The sequence below is a fragment of the Eulemur rufifrons genome, chromosome 3 (genome assembly GCF_041146395.1).
Source record: "Eulemur rufifrons isolate Redbay chromosome 3, OSU_ERuf_1, whole genome shotgun sequence".
Classification (NCBI taxonomy): domain Eukaryota; kingdom Metazoa; phylum Chordata; class Mammalia; order Primates; family Lemuridae; genus Eulemur; species Eulemur rufifrons.
Window position 1 is genome coordinate 67,526,973 of NC_090985.1, and position 24,289 is coordinate 67,551,261.

Consider the following 24,289-nt stretch of genomic DNA (forward strand, 5'->3'; position numbering starts at 1 on the left):
ATATAGTCATTTTTTCATTTGTAGACTTTCCATCTTTAATCACATTTTATTTTGTAAATAAAAGTTTGACATACACTTTATTTGGAACAAACGTACACATTAGAATTCTAAGTTTACTTTTGATTTATGCATTAATACATTTTTTAAAGCTAGATACCACAGAAATGGAACAACATTTGGAATATAATTATATTTAAAAATGAGTTACATATATTTTTTAAACACAGAAGAACTGTTTTTTTATTTGACAATTCCAATTACTTTAGTAGATTCTATAGTAACATGCATTTAGATCTGTAAACACTTAGTAGGCTCACAGTATTTTGGTTTGATAAACTAATTAGAAAAAAAAATGTATTCAATAAACTGATAAGTTAACTCTTTCTTTTATATTACAGGAAAACAACCAAAGTTTTAAGTAGCATTTTAAGAACAGATGAATTTGAAGACAAAGAATTATTTGTTTTATATTTTGGACATCTGCAAATGAAGTGGATCTATAACAATAACTGTAAAGGACTGTGACAATTCAATTTATTTTTAATTTTGATGGTTGGCTATTTAGTTTCTCCTAAAATGAGAAAGAGATATTTTAAAGTATAAAGAATTTTCTAATCAGTTTCAGCTTTGCAGGCAGTTTCCTGCATAAATTGGGAAATAACACTGGAAAGTTAGGAATTCAGTTAGTGAAGTGGGAAGACTGTGTAATAATTTGCATGCTACTTGCAATTTTTTGCTTTTCATCACTTGTAATAATGGAATGGAAATGTAAGCTGTAAAGATTCTCAAATATAAAGTATTTGCTACAATGTATATATGGTACATAATTTCTTAAAATTGCTTTTGTTTTGTTTCCCACTGATTTCAGACCAGTGCGTGAATGGGTCATTACAATCTCTCCAGAGGCTTAGAACAAGAGTGATTTGGAATGTTCAATTCATGGTTCTCAGTTTTTTAATAGGCGTTTTTTTTTTCAAATATATGATTGGTATCTAGGTGTTTGATAATATTGTCTAAATTCATAATTAATAGAGATTGACAATTTAGAAACAATAGTAATGAAACTGAAGTTGAAAAATACCACTTATGTCATTAATCGGACCGTATGAACAGAAGTTGGGCAACTGCAAAATGAAACTGGTATTTTTATTTCCAAAACAGGAAAAATTTAGATATTTTCAAATAATTGAGTTGCATTGTTTCCATTCTATAATTTTTTTATAACAGGAACATGTATGGATGAAGAATTTTGGGGTTTAAATTTTTAATTCTAGAAATTTTATACAATAAATCTCCAATTTGTCACTGTGGATGTTACTGTTAAAAAAAAAATGTTTCTTCCAGCATAGTGTCCAGAAAAATTGCTGATATAAAGGTAAGTGTAAATTCTTCCTTCTTCTGATCTCTCAGATCCCTGGGTCTATTGATAGCAAGGCATTTCAAGGCCATCATTTAGCAGAAAGTTTGTTTCACTGAATTGTGAACTCCTAAACCCCCCCTACCTTTTTCTTTGTTAGTTTTTGGTCTTGTTACCCAGATTCAAGCTTTTAGTCCTTGGTATGTTTCCTCCTATCTTGGTCTTTCAGTATCCTCTTATTTATTTACTTTGTTCCTCAGGAAAATGGGTTGTTTTTTAAATAGGAAAAAAACACATTAACCATAAATGTATTGCATACTTTAAAATGAGATATATACACTTAGGGACAGGTGTTTTCATTTGTTTTTTATCCTATTGTTTTCCTTTTCTACTCTAGGTTCCAGTAATATATATGTATGTGAATACTCACACAACTCTCACAAACATACACAAAGATATATAACTTCTAGAAGACCTGGGTTCAGAATTACCATCTAATTAAATTGGTTTATTATTTGCCTATTCTCAAGTCTTTTTGATTCTAATTTAAGAAATATGATAGAACTTATTCTAGTTTGGAATCTAAAGAGCCCTTCCACTTAGAACTGTTACTGAGGACAGAACCCCTTTAAAGTCATAAATACCATGCTACTTTGGAAACTGCCCAGTAGTACCCAAAAACTTTGATATGCTTTTTGAATTGGACACTGAAATGGACCAACCAAAGCAATGTTTTGATTGGCTATAATTTATATTCTTGAAACCATTTATAAACAGTGTTTTAAAGAAGAGTTTGTATATCAAAAGACGCTTAGGTTTCAAAGTCTTTTGATCCTTTCTTATAAACAATCAGAGTAAGACTGCAAAGATGGTTTTGTTACCTATTTGCCTTTTTACATATGTATAGCTTGTTTGAATAATCATTGTACGTCTCCATTAATGTGGTTCTTTGCTTTGTATATAAATTAAAAGAGGTGAGCCAGGTGTTGTTTCATCATGCTTGTCATCCTCAGAGTTGACCAGAGACACATAAATGCACACACGTGTGCATATGTACAATATGTCACAATTTACTAATTTCTAATAGAAACTATGAAAAAATTACTTATTTAGATTGAATGAGCGCTGAGTATACAAAGGTATGATCAGAGTTGATATTTCATAAATTAGACTGAGTAAATATTTTAGGTCAAATTTTATATTTGAGAAAGAAAGTTTTACTTCAACTTTCCTAACAGTGAAAGCTCAGGAAAATTTTACCTTAAACTTGGACTGAAGAATAACATAACATTTTTATATGTATTATGTTTTCATTAGCAGGGTTTATAATCAGAACAGATTTTTATTTTTAAAAATATTTAATTTCTGAACTCATAGAGCAGAACATTGTAAGGTACAAGTTTTAGTCATTCTAGTGTTGAAACTGGAAAACAGATGTCTTCTGTCCAGTACTTTCCCTACTATTGTGACTTCCCTAAAGTTTTTGCTTGTTTTATATTTCCTCTTTATCTATTTGGGTTAAAATTTTATTTTCAAAGTATTTTGAAATCCTTATTTAAATGCAAATATCTATTTTTATAAGAAAAGTTAGCTCTTTAGATAACATACCAAAGTCATATGCCATAAAATTGAAACGAGATTTCCCCAAAATAAAACTCTTTTTCTTGATGTGTTTAACTTACATACAGGGAATTAAGATGCTAACAAATGATACAGTGGTGATATATCACCATTATATAATAAGTGATATATTATTAAATGGTACTGTAACTTATCACAGAATTGTTCACTTGTGAAAAACCAGTTTATAATCTGACAGATGGATAAAGATTCTATAGGTTACAAGGTTGCTTTATGCCTATGTACTAACTTTTTAGGTAATGTAAAGAAACTAGTCACAGGACCATGAGTTGGGGATGAAGTAGACATTATTAAAGCATAAACTTCACTCACAAAAAATCTGTTACTTAAAAATCACAAAACGCTGATTTAACCTTTGTATAGTATGTAACAGTCTAAAAACCTGTTCTATGAAGTAATGCTCTAGAAGTTCCCAAAGACTTGGTATGCTTTTTCACAATATCATTCCTTTATGCATATGCTTTTTTTTCCACATATTAGGATTTTGTCACTAAATGGTTTTAAGTGGTTATAATGTAGCAAAGCATTTAGCATCAAATATTGAGAATACTGAACTTTGAAAATTTAGCTAAAATTCACATGAATGATAAAGTTATAGAATACATTTTAAAAGACTGCACTTAGAGCAAATATATTAAACAAAAGTATACAGTAGATTAACAACCACAGAGACTATTCTAATTGACATTTTAGGTAAGAACACTTGTTTTACACTTGTAACCATAAAGAAAGTGTCTAGTAACATCTAATTGTTGTTCAGGATCCACCATGAAGCTGAAAAGAGAAAAACATTTTTTAAAATAATGAAAATAACTTTTAGGGCAAAGAAATTTCAAGGTGCAAATCATTCTTAAAGAGATCATTCCCCTCACCTTTAGTTTGCGTAATTCCTTATCTTTCTAGTCACGTTGAATAGGAGAACTATACAATTGTTATTTATACCATATTTTTTGGCACTTTTTCATAGTCTAAAGTTTTTTGTTATTTATGAATAGAGCTTTATTTGTTAACAAGATTATAAATACCCTGAAGGTAAAATCATGTTGTTGTGGTGGTGGTGGTTTTAATGTACTCAACACTGGTAGTAGTTTGGAAATATATAAGATACTTCTACATATAGATTTCAGAAAGATTGGGTGTAAGCAAGTGTTTGTGTTATAAATAATATTTTCAGTATATCTATATTTTAAAATTGGAAATTTTTACCCCAAGGAATACAAATATCCCAAAGACAAACAAGTATGATTGGTGGAATGCTGTGAGAAACAGATAAATGGAAAGTATTAAAATTTGCTTTCAAAGATGTTTAAGTAATTTGCTGGCAATAGTATCTTAATTTCTGTGTATCCTCTTTTCTCATAACCACAGGCCTTTCTCTTATGCTAAGGGATGTTCTGCCCCACAAACCAATTTCCTATACTTATTTTGTCTGCATGGTTATGATGGGTAATGGACCTGGGCTTCCATATTATAGTTTACCTCATTTGAATGCTGTTTGTATTTGAGAGTTCATAAGAATATATTTTAGTTTGTATTTTCATATCTGGATGCAGTCTGGTTTAGTTACTTTATTTCTTGAAATGCATCTTAGATAAACCACCTAGTAATCTTAACAAAAAAGCAGTCTTACTAACAATCATAATTTATCAGTTAAATTAGGAAAACAAACCTTCTCATCCTGTGTTTCTAAATGTAATAGCTGTTTTTTTCTTTCAGATTTTAATTTTGGGTCTAAATATGTGCAGCTCTAATACATTTTTAATTGTTTTTATTTCTAATCTTCACAGTCATAATACACAAAATGCACAAAACTAGTTATTAAAAATAGTATTAGAAGTCCATATGGCCATTAAAACCCATAAATAATATTTATATACTAATTTCAGCTTGCTGGAATGTGCCTGCTGTTGCAACTGTAAAACTTTGACTTTAAAATAGGATGAGATGCACAAATAAATGTTAAAATTTTGTTTGAAGTAGGTTTAAAAATTGTGTTAGAAATCAAGCCTAACTTTTCTTTTTGTTTTACCAAATTCCAGTGATCACTGCTAAAATTAAATGTGATATGAAAATTAATGCAAAATAGGGCAGCAATGAAAAGGCATTAAATTGTATTAAATCTGGGCTAAGAAAACAAGAATTTCTCCAGTTTTATTTGTGCTCATCTTTTCTCTCTAAATTGGAAAATGAATAATATAATACATATACCAATGACACTAACAGTGCATAGAAAGTTAGTCCAAGATAATGATGAAGTTTGACAAGTAACTCTATCAAGTTACTTTACATTTTCCATTCTTACTATAGCATTTTTCCCCCACTGATAAGTCATTAGCCTCTCTTTCTATACTCTCTTTCTACTCTAATTTTATTCAGGGGTTGTCTGTCCTGAAAGGACTCAAGACACCATTAAAAGCAAGCTTTGTTCCTTTCTTTCTACATTGTTGAACCAGTGGTTTCAGGATTGGGAGAATTGAAAATAGGTATGTTAGCAAACACAAAAATTACAAGTGTCAGGACTTCTTGGAAATGTTCATGACCAAGGACCAATGTATTTATGATGATGTCAAAATCCTTATTCATTCCTTAAGAAATATACACCAGCAGTCCCCAACCTTTTTAGCACCAGGGACCGGTGGACATGTCATGGAAGACAATTTTTCCATAGACCGGATAAGCAAGGGATGGTTTTGGGATGATTCAAGTGCATTACAATTATTGTGCAGTCAAACCTCTCTAATGATAATCTGTATTTGCAGCTGGTCCCCAGCACTAGCATCACCACCTCAGATCATCAGCCATTAGATTCTCATAAGGAGCATGCAACCTAGATCCCTCGCATGCGCAGTTTACAGTAGGGTTCGTGCTCCTATGAGAATCTAATGCCACCGCTGATCTGACAGGAGGTGGGGCTCAGGCGGTCATGTAATGGATGGGGAGTGGCTATGAATACAGATGAAACTCTTACTGGCTTGCCTGCCACTCACCTCCTGCTTTGTGGCCTGGTTCCTAACAGGCCACAGACCAGTACCAGTCTGTAGCCCGAGGGTTAGGGACTGCAGCCATACACTGTACCTATATTGCATTAGGGTAGGGAATATTAAGGTAAATAAGATGTGGATCTTACCTTTCTGCATTCAATGTACAAAGGCTACAGCAGTCATATTTACAGAAATTGAGTTCTAGGACTTTTATCCCCATTTATAACATATTGTTCAAGCCTGGTAAGTACTTAAAACTTTCTTGGATAATTTTAAGACAATCACTGAAGTCTGTTCCTTAATTACCCGTAGTACCATGCTCTCTGCACCCGTGCTGTACCTTTCCTCAAGCTGTGGTACATCCTAATTAAACTGCCTGAGTCAAATTGTGAATCATCAGAAATTTCAACCATATTCATGGCTTTCCTAATTGAGGATTAAATTTGAGCTGTACAGCAAGACAAATTCTACAAGTCTACCATTCTCTAGGCTAGACAAAGCTTTCCTTAAGATCTAGAGTAAATACATAACTATAGAGTTCAGGCTGAGATTGTGAGCCAACACGAAAGCATTGATTTCCCTGATTTCCCTCATCTCCTCATCTACCTTTAATTCTAGAATTTACTTTTTCACCTTCCATTTGTCCCCTAATCCATCAAAATCTATCCTAATTTTAAATTCCTACCACTCTATTAAAACTGTTCTCTTGAATAGTGACCTTGTCAAATCCAATTTCCAGCCCCATTCTCTTGAGTCACACTCCACTATACATCCTTCCTTCCCATCCCCCGGAGCACCGTATCCTTGCTATTTACTCTTCCTTTGGTTTCCTTGATACTCCAGTACTCTTGATTCTCCTACCTCTGATTGGTTCCCCTCAGTCTCCTTAATAAAGGAGGCTTTTCTCCCTCTACCAACCTTTTAAAGAAAGGCATCTCCCCAGGCTTCTACATATTTTGTTCTTATCTACACAGTTTCTCACCAATCTCAGGCTTCAGCCATCATCTTGTTGTAGTTAACTCCTGAAAACTGCATCTGCAAATGGAGTCCCAAACTCTCTGGCTAGCTCCTGGTTTGGGTGCTTTTCTTCCCTGGCCTAGAGATTATTGCCCTGCCTGGTTAATCTGTCTTCTCCCTGACATCCACATCTTTCTCTCCTGTCACTTATTACTGATTACAGTATGTAACCATCCCTCTCAGAAACCTTAAATGACTCTAGATTACTTTTCAGACTCCTCATTGTGACATTGTCAATCTCATTTCTCACTCTCTCCCCTCTCCCCACATGTGCCATATATAAACCTTATGCCTTAGTCATACTTTTGCACCAATAAGCCAAGCACATTCACACTTCTTGCATTTCTTCATGTCTAGAATTTACCAAAGTACCCTTCCTCTCCACCTTTACTTGTCCAAATCTCATCTTTTAAGATCTAGCTCGAGTCATTTTCTAAAAACTATTTAAGTTAAAGAAGTAATCAACTCCAAGTCCACAAAGCACATACCTGTAATGGTAACTACTATTTTATGCCCTGACCTGTTTTGTTTTCTGCAAACATTTGTCTTTGCAAAATTTCTGTCAAACTGGACAGAAAGCACTTTATGGGTAGGATGTTTTTTTACTTTGTACCCTCTTTACCCCCAGCACAATGCTTGTTTAGAATTGGAGCTCAGTCAGTGCCAGTAAATAGACTAAGCACCCCACCAATCCCAGTGCCTAGAACATATTCATACTCAGTAAATATATGTTTAATCAGTACTTGAATGAATGGGTAGATGAACAAATGAATTCTGATTCTCAGTTATCTCAAATAAGCTTTAGCTAGGCCAGGAACCTGCTGCCTTGGGGCCACATGTGCCCTTCTGGATCCTTGAGTGCGGCCTTTTGACTGAATCCAAATTTTACAGAATGAATCCTTTTAATAAAGTGATTTGTTCTGTGAAGTTTGGATTTGGTAGAGGGGCTGCACTCGGGGATCTGGAGGGCCACATGTGGTCTTTTTTTTTTTTTTTTTTTTTTTTTTTTTTGAGACAGAGTCTCACTCTGTTGCCCAGGCTAGAGTGAGTGCCGTGGCGTTAGCCTAGCTCACAGCAACCTCAAACTCCTGAGCTCAAGCGATCCTCCTGTCTCAGCCTCCCGAGTAGCTGGGACTACAGGCATGCACCACCATGCCCGGCTAATTTTTTTTTTTTTCTATATATATTTTTAGCTGTCCATATAATTTCTTTCTATCTTTAGTAGAGATGGGGTCTCGCTCTTGCTCAGGCTGGTCTCGAACTTCTGAGCCCAAACGATCCGCCCACCTCGGCCTCCCAGAGTGCTAGGATTACAGGCGTGAGCCACCGCGCCCGGCCCACATGTGGTCTTGAGGCCGCAGGTTCCCCACCCCTGCATCATTGTAACAGCTGTTGCAAGAAAAATATTTCTACTAGAATTCTAATCTCCAGTCTGTGGATCACTTATTTGAAATTGTATTTAATACACTAAATTATAATATGTTAATGTATTTGAATAATATTTTGATATATTATGATTTGACTTGTACTTCAAGTTTGTTACAATGATGATCAACAAATGATTAATAGTAGGTTCAATATAGTAAGGAATACAAATAGGTTCAACCAAGAGCTAAAGACAATGGAACAAATATATGGATCTCTTATTTCTTGTCCCCCGCCCCCCAAATTGTAAGATATATAAAGATAAAGACAGCACCACTGATAAAGTGTGGGGGGAAAGAATATGCTATGTTTTAAGAAGCAAAAGACAATACAAAAGCACACAGAAGCACTGTGAACCCAGGATAATTACCAGGAACTAGCATGGTAGATGTGAGTTCTGGAGTTTCCAAGAAATCCACGTTACTTCTTTGGAATGTCTTGCTATAATTTGTCTGAAGGTGGCTGTATAAATAATTATAGGTTAAGACTGTGCATTTTTATTTACAATATTTCTAAATAGAGTGCAGCAGAGTTCAATCAGGATGGAAAGGTTTTGGATGATTTGGATTAAGTAAATGCCTAGATACAGACTTCTTTTAATGGTTTTTTAGCCTTAAAAAAAGACTCGGGAGTAATTTAATAATTGTCACCAGAAACTTAAAAAATGGTTTTTAAAATAGGAGAACAGTAATTCTCTATAGAAGATAAAACACTAGGAGGTAGACTTTAATTGCAGTAAGAAGTTTAAACAGAAGAGAGAATATTTTGGCTGTCAGGATGTTTAAAAAACAGGATAGCTAAGAAGAGGAACTGTAAATTTTCCACTCCTAGAGAATGAAAAGAAATAAAAAAATCAACTATCTTCAAGTATAGGCCTTGAAGCGTGGAGTTGAATAAGTCGCCTTTGAGGCTCTCTTCTATGCCTGAAATACTGCTGGTTTCATTTTGCTGCCTTTATATCACAAAGTGCCTTCAACATAGCCACAAAAATAAAACTTTCAGGTGAAATATGTATCAACTGAATTTCTAGGTATTCAGTTACTTCCATTATCATATTTAACACCCTACACATGGAATTATTAGAGAGCTATAGTCTCTGTATTTTTTAAAACCACCTGGAATTGTTTATATAATCTCAAGATTGCAAAATTTCCTTCATATCATTTAAAAATTATACATTTGTTATTAGTAATCATTTGAATTTCAAAGAAGTTGATTTTTTTTTAATCTTTGCCAAACAATAACTTGAATTTCCCCTTTATTTGTAGTATTTGAAGACATTTAGAAGGTGTCAGGCTATGATGATCTTAACCAATAAAAGTAATTTTATTGTAAAATAAAATAATCACAGAGCTTATCTTATGAAAAGGAGGTAAGGATTTTTATTCTCTTCCCCTTTCTGCATGCTTTGTCTCCACCCCCACCACTACCCTCACCTGCCTTAGATACCCATTACCCCTGTTTAAATCGTCTTATCTTGAAAGCATCAGTAAGATACTAAGACTCAAAGTGGGACCATTACCAAAAGTATTTGTGTTTCAAGAGGAAATGGTTTTGAATCCATAAAATAAATTTTTTAAAGTGTAGGATTCAGAATAATGGGAAAATGGGACAGGTCTTAGGGTGAGGTAAATGGACTGGAGCTTCCCTACAAATACTAAAGTTATACCATGTATATTGCCACCTCCCTAAGCTTCACAGAAAATCAGACTTGCTCACAACTTACCTATTCCACACACTACTATTCTCCCAGAACTCATAAATCATGTAGCGAGATTCATTTGAAAGCTTCTGTATAGAAATACTGAAATAGAAAAGAAAAGGCCATTGGAAATTAAAAAACAATAACTTTTATAATCATCTATCTGTGGTAGGAAACAATCATATCCATTCATATAGGAAACAATCTAAGATGCCTACATGAAAGTCAGGCAGGTTTGTCCAGAACTGATATGTTCGATATGTCTGGTATAAAACTTTTTTAGTTTTCTGGTTTGGTATCATGAAAACAGTCGGAATGTATTAGAGACATCACAAATATAAGTTTTGCAAATTTTCATTCATTCATTCAAAAAGATTTATTGAGCATCTATTGTGCCAGAGTTCAGAAAAATATGAGTGCATGCTATCTGCCCTTGCCCTCAAATGTGGCTCTTTGGATTGGCCCTGCCAACCTCCATCACTCTGTCAAATTTCTTAGCCTCACCCCATCCCTGTATTGACAGCTTTTGTTTGTGCTATGTCATTTGAGTCACTAAGGCCACACTGCTGACTTCTAGTTCGCCAGTGCCTAATGGTTCTCTATCTCTTTTCTCTTTTTTACACACACACATGCCCTTCAACTTTGTGTCTGCATCAAAGTTTGAGAATTCACATTCTGTCCATAATTGCAGATTTTTGAAAAAATTGCTTTTCCAGTTTGGAGAAGATACATTTGTTCCTTCCAGCCCTTAGCTAAAGGACCTTAGCCTGAGGGTGGCTAAAAAGCCTATATAATATGTTTTGCAGAAGTGAAAAGAGGAAGCTGGCTGAAAAGACAGGTTGAGATGAAGACTGTGGATTTAATCCTGTAGCAACGAGGAGCCACTGAAGGACTTAAAGCAGGGAGAGTGACATGCTAGAACTATATTTTAAAACATCCTTCTGATGGCAGTGCAAGGTATGGTATGGAGGACAGCCACACAAACCAGAAAGAAAAGCTGGAAAAGACAGTGAAATAGCCTAGGTGAGAAATTATGAAGGTCCAGATTAATGTTGAAACAAAGGAATAAAGAAGAGGGGACAGATCCATAAGTTTAAGAAAGAGTGGGAGACAAAATAAATACTACTTTAAAAACTTGACTACACAGTTATAACTTGTTCAGCCTAATGTTTCACGATATATTCATATTAGAAAGCAAGATGAGGGACTAGAAAAACAACAAAGATTGTGAGTTAATATTATAGAAAAAAAAGAATTTACCAGTAAAATAGATGATTAATGTAGATTTAGGATTTACCTAAGTGTGACCAGCAGGTGGCAGTAACTACACACAGAAATTTGAATTTTTTTTCTCTAGCTCTGCGTGTAAATAGTGTTTTTCAGAGTTGTTTATCTAGTTTGGTTAATTAAGGTATGATACAAAAATGTTACGATGTTCTTAGCTCAACTATAGGAAAAGGGAAAGGTTTACTATAGGATTGAATTGAATAGAATTTAAATGGAAAGTAGAATTTGTGATTTTCTAATCCTAGGAGTTCATAAATGGCCTTTTTTTTTTAGAGGGGGAGGAGGGTGGTTCCTTGAAATCCCAGAAATAGTCTGCAAATTAGCGTGCATGGGCCGGGCACGGTGGCTCACACCTGTAATCCTAGCACTCTGGGAGGCTGAGGTGGGTGTATCATTTGAGCTCAGGAGTTAGAGACCAGCCTGAGCAAAAGCGAGACCCCGTCTCTACTAAAAATAGAAATTAGCTGGACAACTAAAAAATATATATAGGAAATACTAGCCGGGCATGGTGGTACATGCCTGTAGTCCCAGCTACTCGGAAGGCTGAGGCGAAGGATTGCTTGAGCCCAGGAGTTTGAGATTGCTGTGAGCTTGACACCATAGCACTCTAGTCCGGGCAACAGAGTGAGACTCTGTCTCAAACCAAAAAAAAAAAAAAAAAAAACAAAAAAAAACGTGCATGTGTACACTTTCCTAGGCATAGAATCCTTAGATTCCATCACAATCTCAAAGGGGTCTGTAGTCCCCAAATGTAACCTAACAGTGTAATGTACAAATTACAAAATTACAATCCATGTCTATTTTCTTTTCTTTTCTTTTTTTTTGAGACAGAGTCTTGCTCTGTTGCCCGGGCTAGAGTGAGTGCCGTGGCATCAGCCTAGCTCACAGCAACCTCAACTCAAATTCCTGGGCTCAAGCAATCCTACACTGCCTCAGCCTCTCGAGTAGCTGGGACCACAGGCATGCGCCACCACGCCTGGCTAATTTTTTCTATATATTTTTTTAGTTGTCCAGCTAATTTCTTTCTATTTTTAGTAGAGACGGGGTCTCACTTTTGATCAGTCTGGTCTCGAACTCCTGAGCTCAAACGATCCACCCGCCTCGGCCTCCCAGAGTGCTAGGACTACAGGAGTGAGCCACCGTGCTCAGCCTCATGTCTATGTTCTTTAGGACAAAGTTTAAAATACTCAGTATTACAGGATCTTCATCAATTTCTTACTGCAAACTACTTCATTTGTACTACTTATTACATAAAAAAGCCCAACTTATCCTGCTATCTGAACACTATTTTCCAGACTAGCCATAACACCATAAAAAATTCATAAAATTTTAGCGTAATTCTCAAGCTTTTGAAGGATTAAAGAGGATATCACAGTGTGATATGGGAGTGGTTTAAAGTATGGTCCAACAGAACTACTACCATCCATTTATCATCTGTGTCACCTTGGGCCCATTATTCAACCTCAGTTTCCTCATCTATAAAATGATGACAATAGTACTATGAGTTTTAAATAAGGTGTTGCATGTAGAACACTTAAACTAGTACTTGGAATATTGTATGTGTGTGTGTTTAATTAGCTGTTAACCCAATAGCTAAACAGTCTCACTTTCATTGGGTGAGTAGCTACGAAAGCTAAGCCTTAATGTTGTGAAAGCATGATAGAAGTAAAAGGAATGGGGGCAGGGGGAGCAGATCAGGAAAAATAAACAAACCTGAGGGAAAAATAGACATATCTGTGAAAACAATGAGAAGTAGGAATCTAATAATACTAAGTCCTAATAATAGTGGTGGTGATGATGATTTCTGACATGTATTGCTCTGTTCCAGGTTCTGGTTTAAGCATTTTACATGGATTAAGTCCTTTTACCTTCGTGGTGTGGCTGACACTGTCCATCGCCTTCCCAATTATTACTCTCCTCTTGCTAACAGGACCCTGCCATTGTTCATTTTGCAGTGTACCCAATGTACCAATCACTGCTGGTTATGACAATCTTAATTATTTCTGCTGGACACTTGTTTCCTAGCCTCCTGTGTGGCCAGAAATGGCTATGTGACTTGAGTTCTGGCCAATGAGATGCAAAGGCCAGTATGCTGGGAAGCAGGGGCTCTGGGAAAACATTTGCACCCTTAGGATCAGGCATGAGTGGAGAGCTTGTTGGAATTGCTCCCTTTCTTTCTTCCTGACTGTAGGCCATCTGGTGAAGAGCTAGGTCACAGAGCTGAAAGACAGACCTGGGATCTGTGATGACATTAAACTGTAGAAGTAACCTTGAGATTGCTTCCTCCAGACTTCTTGTTGAGAACAATAATAAACATACTTATGATATAAGCAACTGTTACTGTGCTTTCTCTAACTGCAGTTCAAAGTACTCCTATGTGATACAGGTAGGCACTATTGTTTTCTCCATTATTTTTTTTCTCCATTGTGTATGGATAAGAAAACAGAGGAATGGAGAGACTAAATAACTGTCCAAGATCACACACCTAGTAATGAGTCAACCAGATTTTGAATTTAGGCATTTTGGCTCCAAAAGCTATACTCTGACAAAGAGTAGGCAACCTAAAAAGGATAACAAGAAGCAGATGCAGTGATGACCGAGTACAGATTTTTGTCTCAAAGGGACACGGGTGTAAACGCTAACTGGAATTGCTTTACAGACTGAGTACTTTCAGTTAAGGGCCAAACAGACCAATATGGAACAATGACATTTAAGGACATTGACATTTTAGATTATACAATACAGATAATGACACTTACACAATGATAACACCGAGATAGCAAGAAAAGGTCAGTTATGAAATAATTTTTAGAAATATTTATGTCAGCAACTATTAAAAGGCTTCAGTCTTGAATGATTAGCTTTCAATTCTTTGTAAACTTCAAATTACATGACACACCTCTGATCTGTTGCTTCTATGACTCTGCTAACCCAGAGCACCCTCTGTCTTTCTCCTTGACATCTTCATATTTCCTGTGACACTTAACACTCATTGGCTGAAGCAACAATTCTTTGGCTAAGCGGTCTCTGGGTGCAGTCCTTAAAAGCTTCAGCCCTGAGCTTTAGGAGACCTTGAATATTCCTGGCAGCTGAAAAATGTGTCAGTGAAATGGCTTCTAGGGGAAAAGGATGTGGCTCGGGAACAACTGGGGTTAAAGCTTTTACCTGAGGCAACTGCTCATAGTGGACAGAACTCTCCGGCTTGGCTTCCTCCCTCCCCCATGTGTGTGCCCTACCTTACCGCACAAGGCCTAACCAATGAAGAAAAGACACAAGAGGAACACTGTCCCACGTTGCTCCCTACTGAGCTCTGGCCACCAATTTATTTCATCTAAATAAATACTGATAAATGATTAATGGTTCAATGTGCTACCATGTCTCAGGGTTGATTCTTCTATAATTCTTATATCCCACTTTCACGTTCCCTATTCCCCTCCCATGAAGTTTCGAACACATTCAAGTTCTAGAATTTTATAGCTGTGACTTCAGAAATCATTTTATTCTATTTAATAGCTTTGAAATTTTAGGCTAAGAACATGGTTTTAATTGTTCTCTATTTTCATGAATGAGTATCCTGTTTTCCCAACTAGATTCTTAAGATCTTATTTTTTTTTTAAATTTCAGAATATTAAGGGAGTACAAATGTTTTGGTTACATGAATTGCTTTTGTATTACTTGAGTCAAAGTTATAATGTGCCCATCACCCAGATAGTGTACACTGTACTCGTTAGAGTATGATTTCACCTATGGAGATTCTAAGATCTTTGAAAGCAGAAACTATTCTTTACTTCATGGTGTCAAGCATGTTTCTGAGAAAACACTGGGTACACGACATATATTCAGTTGGTCCCTCCCCATGCCAAACACAGAGATTAATGAGCCTTCATGATTACAAAATAAACGAATAATAGTATTAGCCTGGCATGGTGGCATGGGCCTGTATTCCCAGCCTTGGGGAGGATTGCTTGAGCCCAGGAATTTGAGGCTGTAGTAAACTAAGATCTTGCCACTGCACTCCAGCCTGGGTGACAGAGAGAGACCCCATCTCTTAAAAATAAAAAACAAGAACAGTATCAAACAATGTGTGATTTGTTATATACATGGGTCCACACAATTGATCTGCTTGAGTTTTTCACCTACTCTTTTTAAAAACTCATTGACTACTAAGACAAAGCTTTTGTCAGCCCCCAAACTTCTGAGGCTCCTAGTCAAATACTTAGAGAGCAAAAACTTCTCTAATTCAGTGGCCTGAATTTAAGAAAGTAAGACCGTGTTGTAGTTGCAGCAGGAGGGATCTTGCCTATTCTACCTCTGGTTAACCACAGAAAGTCCAGGAAACTCTAATTCAAGGATGATCAAATATTGGCAAGACAGATTGAACATAGGTTTTGGAGTCAGATAAACTTGAGCAAGTCTTTTAACCCCTCCAAGCCTGTTTGTGCCTAAGCTGGATGTAATATGTGCCTCTGACGATTGCTGTTAAGATTACATCAGAAAATGGGTGCAAAATGGCTAATCTTGTCAGTTCTCAATAATGTCTATTTTATTTAATGGTGGCCTTTCAAGTCTAACTGTGAAATGAGGCTAAGCTAAACATTATGGGCAAGGAAGAAACTGCAAAACTCTGATATTCATAGAGCTTTACTTTCTCAGCCATGCACCAAGCAATCATGCTGGGAGCATTGGAGCATGATGGATGGTCTCAGTGGCATTTGATTATTTATCAGTTGATACAGGTAGAAAACTGAATTTGATTAACTGGTACAACTGAAAAATTGAATTTAGACAGGCAAACTGGCATAACGTCTATTCCACATGTATTCCATCTGTGTGTGGTGCTTCTCTGATGCTCATTCTATCTGACACAGTGTGCGTTTTGATAATTCCAGTAAAAGAAAGAAATTAGCTGAAAAATCAGCAATAAGAAGTGAATGAAGGACCATTAAGAAACAAACCAGTCTTGCAAAGGAAAAGGCGAGGCTGAGAGTCTCTATCTTACAGGAAAAGGACACTTTTTTCCCTCTACTTCACAGCGGGAGCTGATGGAGCAATTTATCCTCCTTACAGAGAGAAGAGAGTTTGCAGCAGGCAGCACAAATCTATCTGCTCTCTCACTGTTCTGCAGCCTGTTTCCCCGCTCCCTGGGGCTGTTCTAGTCGCTTGAGGTCATTTCCCCAACACACATTAAAGCAGTGTTTCTGAACCTTAAAAAATAAACCTTTGTGCCCTTTTTATAAATGTAAAACATCCAATCAACCCCTGGAGATTATGACACACTGAAACAGACTTTATCTTCTTTATATCCTCACTCTCTAAAAAAGAGTTTACTGAGCTCTACTTTCTGCAGTTTACATTGCGGAAGGTATATATAGGTTCTTTTTGCATTTTCTAAATATTCAATTTTATTTTTAAATGAGTGGGCTTTTTAAAACTACATATATTCCCACCTTTGCAAATCTCTCTACAGTCACTGAACTAAAAGGACTAAAATGGAGTTTGGGTTTGTGCCCTTCTGGGCCTGGTGTGAAGTAGAATAACAAAAATAATAATGGAAGCACAGCACTTCCTGTGTTCCTGTTACAGAGGCACTACTGGAATCAAGCGCCTTTAAGGGCACTGAGCCAGTGCAGCACTCATAGTCTAGAGAGGCAGCCAGCCAGTCCCGCAATGAGGAAGCAATAGTAAACGCAATGGTGACCCAGCTCACATTGCAGGAACTTCCGTGGATAGGACACATTGTGCTGAGCACTTCACGTGGCCTCTCTCAATTAATCCTCACAACCCTCTTACGAAGTTCTTGATGAGGAAGCCAAGGCTTAGAGCTAGTAAAAGTCTTTCCCCAAATCACAAAGCTAGTAAATTCCCACGTTTAATTCCAGAGCCAGACTTCTTAGCTGGAGAAGTATTCTGCTGGGGTATGACTAAAATACAATTAATCACTGGGAGGAAAAGCAAAGCACCTAGGAACACGAAGTATGTGTTCACATACACATACACACACCCCCCGCTACCCGCTAGAAAGCTTTCCCAAAGCAGTATTTGAAAAGTATTATGAAATGCACTTTAAACATGCTGCCAAGGTAGGGTTAGATTTGGTCTTGGAAGTTTTCTAAAAGCAGGTGAGTTTGGGGCTGAGCTCCGGACCTGGGGCAGAGCATGGGCTGGCAGAGACCTGCAACTGGGTGCACATATCTGGGAGGGAAAATAACCATGTCTAAGGCACAAGGGAAAGAATGAACAAGTTATGCTGGAAAGTTTAGCTGTGCAGAGCTGAGGCAGAGTGCTCAGGTGTGGGAGAACAAATGATAGCAGTGATATGGATTCCTGGGTCTGTTGGTAGGATAGACATAGAGTCAGGACAAACATTTAGCATTTGATAGAATATTCGTTGGAGAGCTGCTGCAGGTTCCTGATTAAGGAAATTCTATGATACTTTTTTCTGGAAAATTATTCTACTATAGTAGCTGTTTATTGGACTGGTTGGTGTGCAAAAACTAGAAATGAGGTATAATTAATATATTTTAATAGAATGAGATAAGAGCTGCTGCTGCTTTTTTTTTTTTTTTTTTTTGAATGACCAAAGCCTGAAATCATGACTTCAGAGGTCCTTGCGATTTCATAATGGCTGAAATGGTCATTAGGACATCAGGCATGCTGCCAAGGGAGCAATCAAAGCTAGATGCCCTAGAGTTGGGGCCTCATCTACCAGAGCTGGTTTTAAATCAGAGTGCAGGCTGCCTGGATGCAGAAAAAGGAGTTTCAATCTATTTGGAATTCAACCTCCTCTTCTCCTTCAAGTTGTTCTCTCCATTTTATTTTGCTTGTGCCTCTAACAGTCAAGTTGACACAGGGCTCAAGGATTAAAGAGAAAACATCTAGTTAAAGGCTGCACAAACGACACCACTCAGAGGGCTGGAACCTCACATAAGGAGTCTCGGATGCCTGTTTTCCAGACCCCCAGCCTCATCTACAGTGGGAAATGCCTTCTCCCCAGCCCCCATCTGGCTAAGGCCAAGGGTGGTGTGTAGGAGCACTTACCGCAAGCATCCACTTTGGGAGGAAGCGCTTTCCACGTAGTGCTTCAGAGCAAGTTGGAATTCTTCCAAATCCTCTTCTATCACAGACATCTGGCGCTGCACAAGCATGATGTGCTGCCAAGAAAGGGGCAAGGGTTACTGCGCTGGCTGTCACAGAGCCTCCTTTAAGCCAACCCCTATTGTCTGTCCCATCTCTCCTCATAAAGCAAATGATTATCATCTAAAATGTGACCAAGAAAGGCCATGACTATTCCAAGTGCAAAATTGTATCAAGACTGCAATATAAGCAGGGTATTCGTCTCACCTCTAGTGACAGGAGCTAAACAAAGTGTCCCTTACAATGACGTGTTTCCTTTTTTAAAGCACTGATTTTTCAATAAGAATCACTGAGGAAGTTTTAAAATTACATTTATGTCAGGATCTCTGGGAGTGAGGTGTAGACATTGGTATTTTTTAAAACCTCCCTAATTGTCTCTAATGTGCAGCCAGGTGTGTGATCACTGCCCTAGAGTCATTTTCCAAATTTTAAAGAGAAGTCCTATTGTAAACTGCACAGCTCCAGCTTCTCTTTGGATATTCTGTGGTATTAGACATATGTAACAATCATTACAATTAAATTTCAAAAACTATGTGTTCACTATAAATTTCCAAAGTTACATCAACTATCACAGGGCTCTCAAACACATTAACCAATTACAACAGGCTGTGTTCAAATTGTCATGGCATTAGGTGGAGCTTGTGTTTAATGGATCACACTGGGCGGACGCCAACTACCTCTTGTAACAAATCCTATTAGCGTTAGAGCAATTCTAGTTTGAAACTTCACTAAAGATCTGCCTATGGGCTTCTCATGGAATTTTAGGTCACACCATTAGTCCTTTCCTCTTCTTCAAGGATTGGGAGTGAAATATAAAAGTGCAAATAAAAGTATGGATTGGTCTGAATCATAAAAGTGCAAAACACAACACAATGCAACAATGTGAGTATGATCAAGATATGAGAAAAATAACTTTCACAATATTACCAGCTATGTAGCATAGGAGCTAGAATTAAACCCCAGGTCTACTGTCTCCTATTCCAATGAGTTTCTCACCGCATGTTAATAGCTACTATTTGTTGAACACCATTACATTGTAGGGACTATGTTAAGCACTCAATATATTCAACAAATGTTCCTACTTTGTGCTAGGTAAATACGAGATTCTGGATTCTGGCTATAATGTGATGGATCAAGATAGAATTCTCATCTTCATAGGGCCTAGTAAAGAAATCAATAAGGCTTGAACATAATCCTGGGTAAGGACATTAGGTGTAGTTACTGGCACGTGAAATGGACTATCTGTAAATTTATCAAAAGTCTGCTAAATTTCTGAGGGAACTGTATTGCCAAAGAAATCCTGATCCCAGTCTTAAAATCCTTTGACAGTTTAAGTCTTAAAATAGCATTTGGGCCCACCAACTAATATGAGCAAGAAACAGGCTATGAATACTGTGTAATTCCCCAAAAGAGTGGCTGTTTCAGATGTGGTCATGGAGAATAATGGATGAAGAATCTTTCAAAAGAATAATAGATAGCAGGGTTTCTCCCAAAATAGAGATTCAGTGTCTAATCACAGAACTTCCTTCACTGAAAAATACCTTTCCAGCATGAATTCATCATTGCAATCAACCAGGGAATCTTATGTGTTTCCCATTTATCCCTTTCCTGAATGGCAGTTTTTGTGGCATTTTTCCTGGCCCAGTCTTATTGTATCATGGTCTATTTTGTCTCTGTGTGTGTCTGTGTGTGTGTGTGTGTGTGTGCGCGTGTGCGTGCTTGCACACATGCACATGTGTGTGAAGGGGTAGGAAAGATAACTTACCTTGATCTTCATAAGTTTGTAAGACCTCAAGGGACCTACAACCTGACCTTACAGAAAGGACTGAGCATTATGCAGAGATCCTAGATTTTGAGCTAGAAGCAGTAACTGGAGGAAACTTTGGGGGGGTGTCCTTTATGGAGGGGTCTGTGTGTGTGTTCTATATGTGAAACGAAAGATGCATATGAATATTTGATGGCCAGAAGGTGGACCGTGGCAGAAACTCCAAGTTGTTCATTCCTTTTCTTTCTAGGTGCACAGCTAGACCCTGTATCTCATCCTCCCTTGCAGTTAGGTGTAACCAACTGATGAGTTCTTACCAACAGTGCATGAGCAGAAGTACCATGTGTCACTTTTGAGCCAAGACTTTTAAGGAAGATGTAAGCCTCCTCCATGTTCTCTTGCCCTTTTCTCCCCTAAGGGATGAAGATCTCCCCTAAAGGATGGCAGAATCACAGATGACAGACAGGACCTTGCACAGCTGAACTATTGTGTGGATTCTTTACTGGGCTAGAAGCAAACTTTTATTGTATTGGGACCATTCTATGCTTTGGATCTATTTGTTTCCACAGTGTAGCCACCATAATGAGTTCAATTTTAATTGAGCTCTGTTTTATTTCCTCTCAGGATCAGGGATCAAGAATCAGTAAATATGAGCCTATAACTCTCCCCTAAGGTTTGTAATCCTGATATGACTCTCCCTGGCACATGGTTTTAAAAGTAATAACTAAGTACAGTTAAAATTAATGTCTGCAAAAGTAATGGTGGACATAGCCTTTTCATATGAATCTGCAGGGACGTCTTGGTCAGGCATTTGTGATTAACAATGACCAAATGATTCTCAGGGGCTTCCCTAATGAGATATATAAATACATCCACCTATTCCACCATAATTCTTTTAGTCTAAAGGCAATTCTTTTACTTTGCTACCCAAACAAGACATATCTTTCTCTTCCTTTCCCAAGACATTTACACAAAGAAATCCATTTGTGAGGCCCAGATAATCTGCCTAAATTTGATGATTATTCTGACAAGTGGAGTTTTTTGACTCATAGGTAATTTAAACTAAACTTTCTGAAATCCAAATAAAACACCTAAATTTTCTATGCTGGCCAGGTCAAGGCAAGTTATGGGGTACAGGGCATGCAGGAGGTGGAAAATCTTATTGATATTTCTATATGTCTGTGTCAAATATGCAGCCTGAAAACTTATTGAAATCTGAGATCCCAAGTTGTAAATAGTTAGCACAGAGCATTCTTTCATGATACTACATTTTGTTTCTTTGCTGTAGAAGATGTAGTATAGCCTTTATCATTTACCTTCTGGGAATTTTGTTACAATGGAACTATTGTCGACTATTTGGAATTTATTGGGCTGAAAAGTGCTGTGTATGAAGAGTCAATCTGATTTTACAGAACATTATTTGCTGGTAACATTAGGTTATAGTTGCATCTGTCTTTGATTTCTTAGAACATTTGAAGAAATGTCAGCTTCTTTAATCTTAGAAAACAGAGACATGTTTTAAATGTAACTTATTTTTTCATGTTATCTGTCTCTATTTACTACACTTACCATTGTGTTCCAAGTTTGTCTTGAGGGATATCATAGCCTATCTTGTATGCTCTCACTGACTCAGCTATTGCAAAGCAAGACTATGTTTCAATAATCCTTGACATATTAATTGTCAGTAGTCCCCAAGCCCTTAAGAATGTATGGCAGAATTAATTTACTTCACAAAACATTATGCATAGGTTTGATATAGGGGTAGGGAGACAGAAAAAGATAGATTTGTAGACTCCTATTGTATGCTAACCTATTTTAGTATATATAACAATGTGCTGAAGAAGAATTGGAGTTTTTGAAAAGCACAAGAATGTGTTCAAGCCTTTTTTAAAATTATCATGACTTTTTAAAAACTCCTTTTGCAACCAGAGAAGACCCTGTACAGCAAAAGCAATCTTAAGCAAAAAGAACAAACTGGGAGGCATCAATTTACCAGACTTCAAGCTGTACTACAAAGCTATAGTAACTAAAACACCATGGTACTGGCACAAGAACAGAGATATAGACCAATGGAACAGAACTGAGAACCCAGATATAAAACCATCCTCATATAGCCATCTAATCTTTGACAAAGCAGACAAAAACATACACTGGGGAAAAGAATCTTTATTCAATAAATGGTGCTGAGAAAATTAGATAGCCACATGTAGAAGACTGAAACAGGATCCGCATTTCTTACCCCTCACAAAAATCAACTCACGATGGATAACAGACTTAAACCTAAAGCATGAAACTATAAGAATTCTAGAAGAAAATGTTGGAAAAACTCTAATAGACATTGCCATAGGTAACGAATTTATGAAGACGACCCCAAAGGTAATCACAGCAACAACAAAAATAAATAAATGGGACCTGATCAAATTAAAAAGCTTCTGCACAGCCAAGGAAACTATCATGAGAGCAAATAGACAACCTACAGAATGGGAGAAAATATTTGCATGCTACACATCTGATAAAGGGCTGATAATGAGAATCTACATAGAACTCAGGAAAATCAGCAAGAACAAATCAAAATACCCCATCTAAAAGTAGGCAAAGGACATGAACAGAAACTTTTCAAAAGAAGATAGACTAATGGCCAACAAACATATAAAAAAATGCTCAACATCTCTAATCATCAGGGAAATGCAAATCAAAACAACGAGATATCACTTAACTCCAGTGAGAATGGCTTTTATCAAAAAGCCTTAAAACAATAAATGTTGGTGTGAATGCAGACAGGTAGGAACACTCATACACTGCTGGTGGGACTGCAAAGTAGTGCAACCTCTGTGGAAAGCAATATAGAGATACCTCAAAGAGATACAAGTAGAACTACCATTTGATCCAGCAATCCCATTACTGGGCATCTACCCAAAGGAAAAAAAGACATTCTATAAAAAGGACATCTGCACTTGAATGTTTATAGCAGCACAATTCACAAATGCAAAGATGTGGAAACAACCCAAGTGCCCATCAATACATGAGTGTATTAATAAAATGTGGTATATGTATACCATGGAGTACTACTCAGGCATAAAAATCAATGGTGATCTAGCATCTTTTGTATTATCTTGGATGGAGCTGGAGCCCATTTTACTATGTGAAGTATCACAAGAATGGAAAAACAAGCACCACATGTACTAACCATCAAATTGGTATTAATTGATCAACACTTATGTGCGCATATAGTGGTAACATTCACTGGGTGTCGGGCAGGTGAGAGAGTGGAGAAGAGAATGGGTGTATTCACACCTAATGGGTGTGATGCACACTGTCTAGGGGATGGACATGCTTGAAGCTCTGAATTAGGCAGGGCAAAGGCAATATATGCAACCTAAACATTTGTACCCCTGTAATATGCTGAAATAAAAAAAAAAAAAAAACCCTGCTTTTTAATATAGAAAATATCTAGAAAGTTATCCTATTTCAATAGTCTTTTAGTAGGAAGTGCCGAAGGCACACAATGGCACCAGCAAAAAGGATGCAGGTGGATCAATACACTTGGCCAAACCCAGGATGTGGTAGTCTGGTTAGAGTGAATCCTTTCAAAAATCACATTGACCTTTCTATGATTCAGACCCACTGCTGGGTACTTGAAAGCTAGATAACAATAAATTATCTCAAAATTTTCAATGAGTCATAAAGTCATGGTCTTGGACATTAGAGCAGGATTTGTCCCTGTTGTATCTTTATTTCCTATTTTATTATGCCAAGAATAAAATGGTGAATTGTGGAGTGCTGTCTTTAATAATATGCTTGTTATAAGTCATTTGAAATGTTTTAATATTTCTATGTAGCACCTTTTAGTGCTTTTAGTCCAATATTAGAACAATTCAATGGAGTAAAAGATACATAAATATTATTTTTTTAACTTGTACTTGTTCTTCTGGTTTTATCATAAATACTATGTCATTCTGGATGCATGTCTTGATCCCCTA

General features: G+C 36.8%; 2 protein-coding genes across 2 annotated transcripts in view; one reads left to right on the forward strand and one right to left on the reverse strand.

Annotated features, from left to right (window-relative positions):
• C3H8orf88 (chromosome 3 C8orf88 homolog) overlaps positions 1 to 949 on the forward strand; it is a 32,420-nt gene extending 31,471 nt beyond the window's left edge. The window contains exon 6 of the mRNA XM_069466243.1: positions 399 to 949. Within this exon, the coding sequence (XP_069322344.1) occupies positions 399 to 422 (24 nt within the window). The 3' untranslated portion in view covers positions 423 to 949. The remainder of the gene's footprint in view (positions 1 to 398) is intronic.
• A 2,794-nt stretch (positions 950 to 3,743) lies between these two features.
• NECAB1 (N-terminal EF-hand calcium binding protein 1) overlaps positions 3,744 to 24,289 on the reverse strand; it is a 145,998-nt gene continuing 125,452 nt past the window's right edge. The window contains exons 10-13 of the mRNA XM_069466244.1: positions 18,449 to 18,561; positions 10,148 to 10,225; positions 8,792 to 8,883; positions 3,744 to 3,772 (exon numbers count right to left, since the gene is read on the reverse strand). Of these exons, the coding sequence (XP_069322345.1) occupies positions 3,744 to 3,772; positions 8,792 to 8,883; positions 10,148 to 10,225; positions 18,449 to 18,561 (312 nt within the window). The remainder of the gene's footprint in view (positions 3,773 to 8,791; positions 8,884 to 10,147; positions 10,226 to 18,448; positions 18,562 to 24,289) is intronic.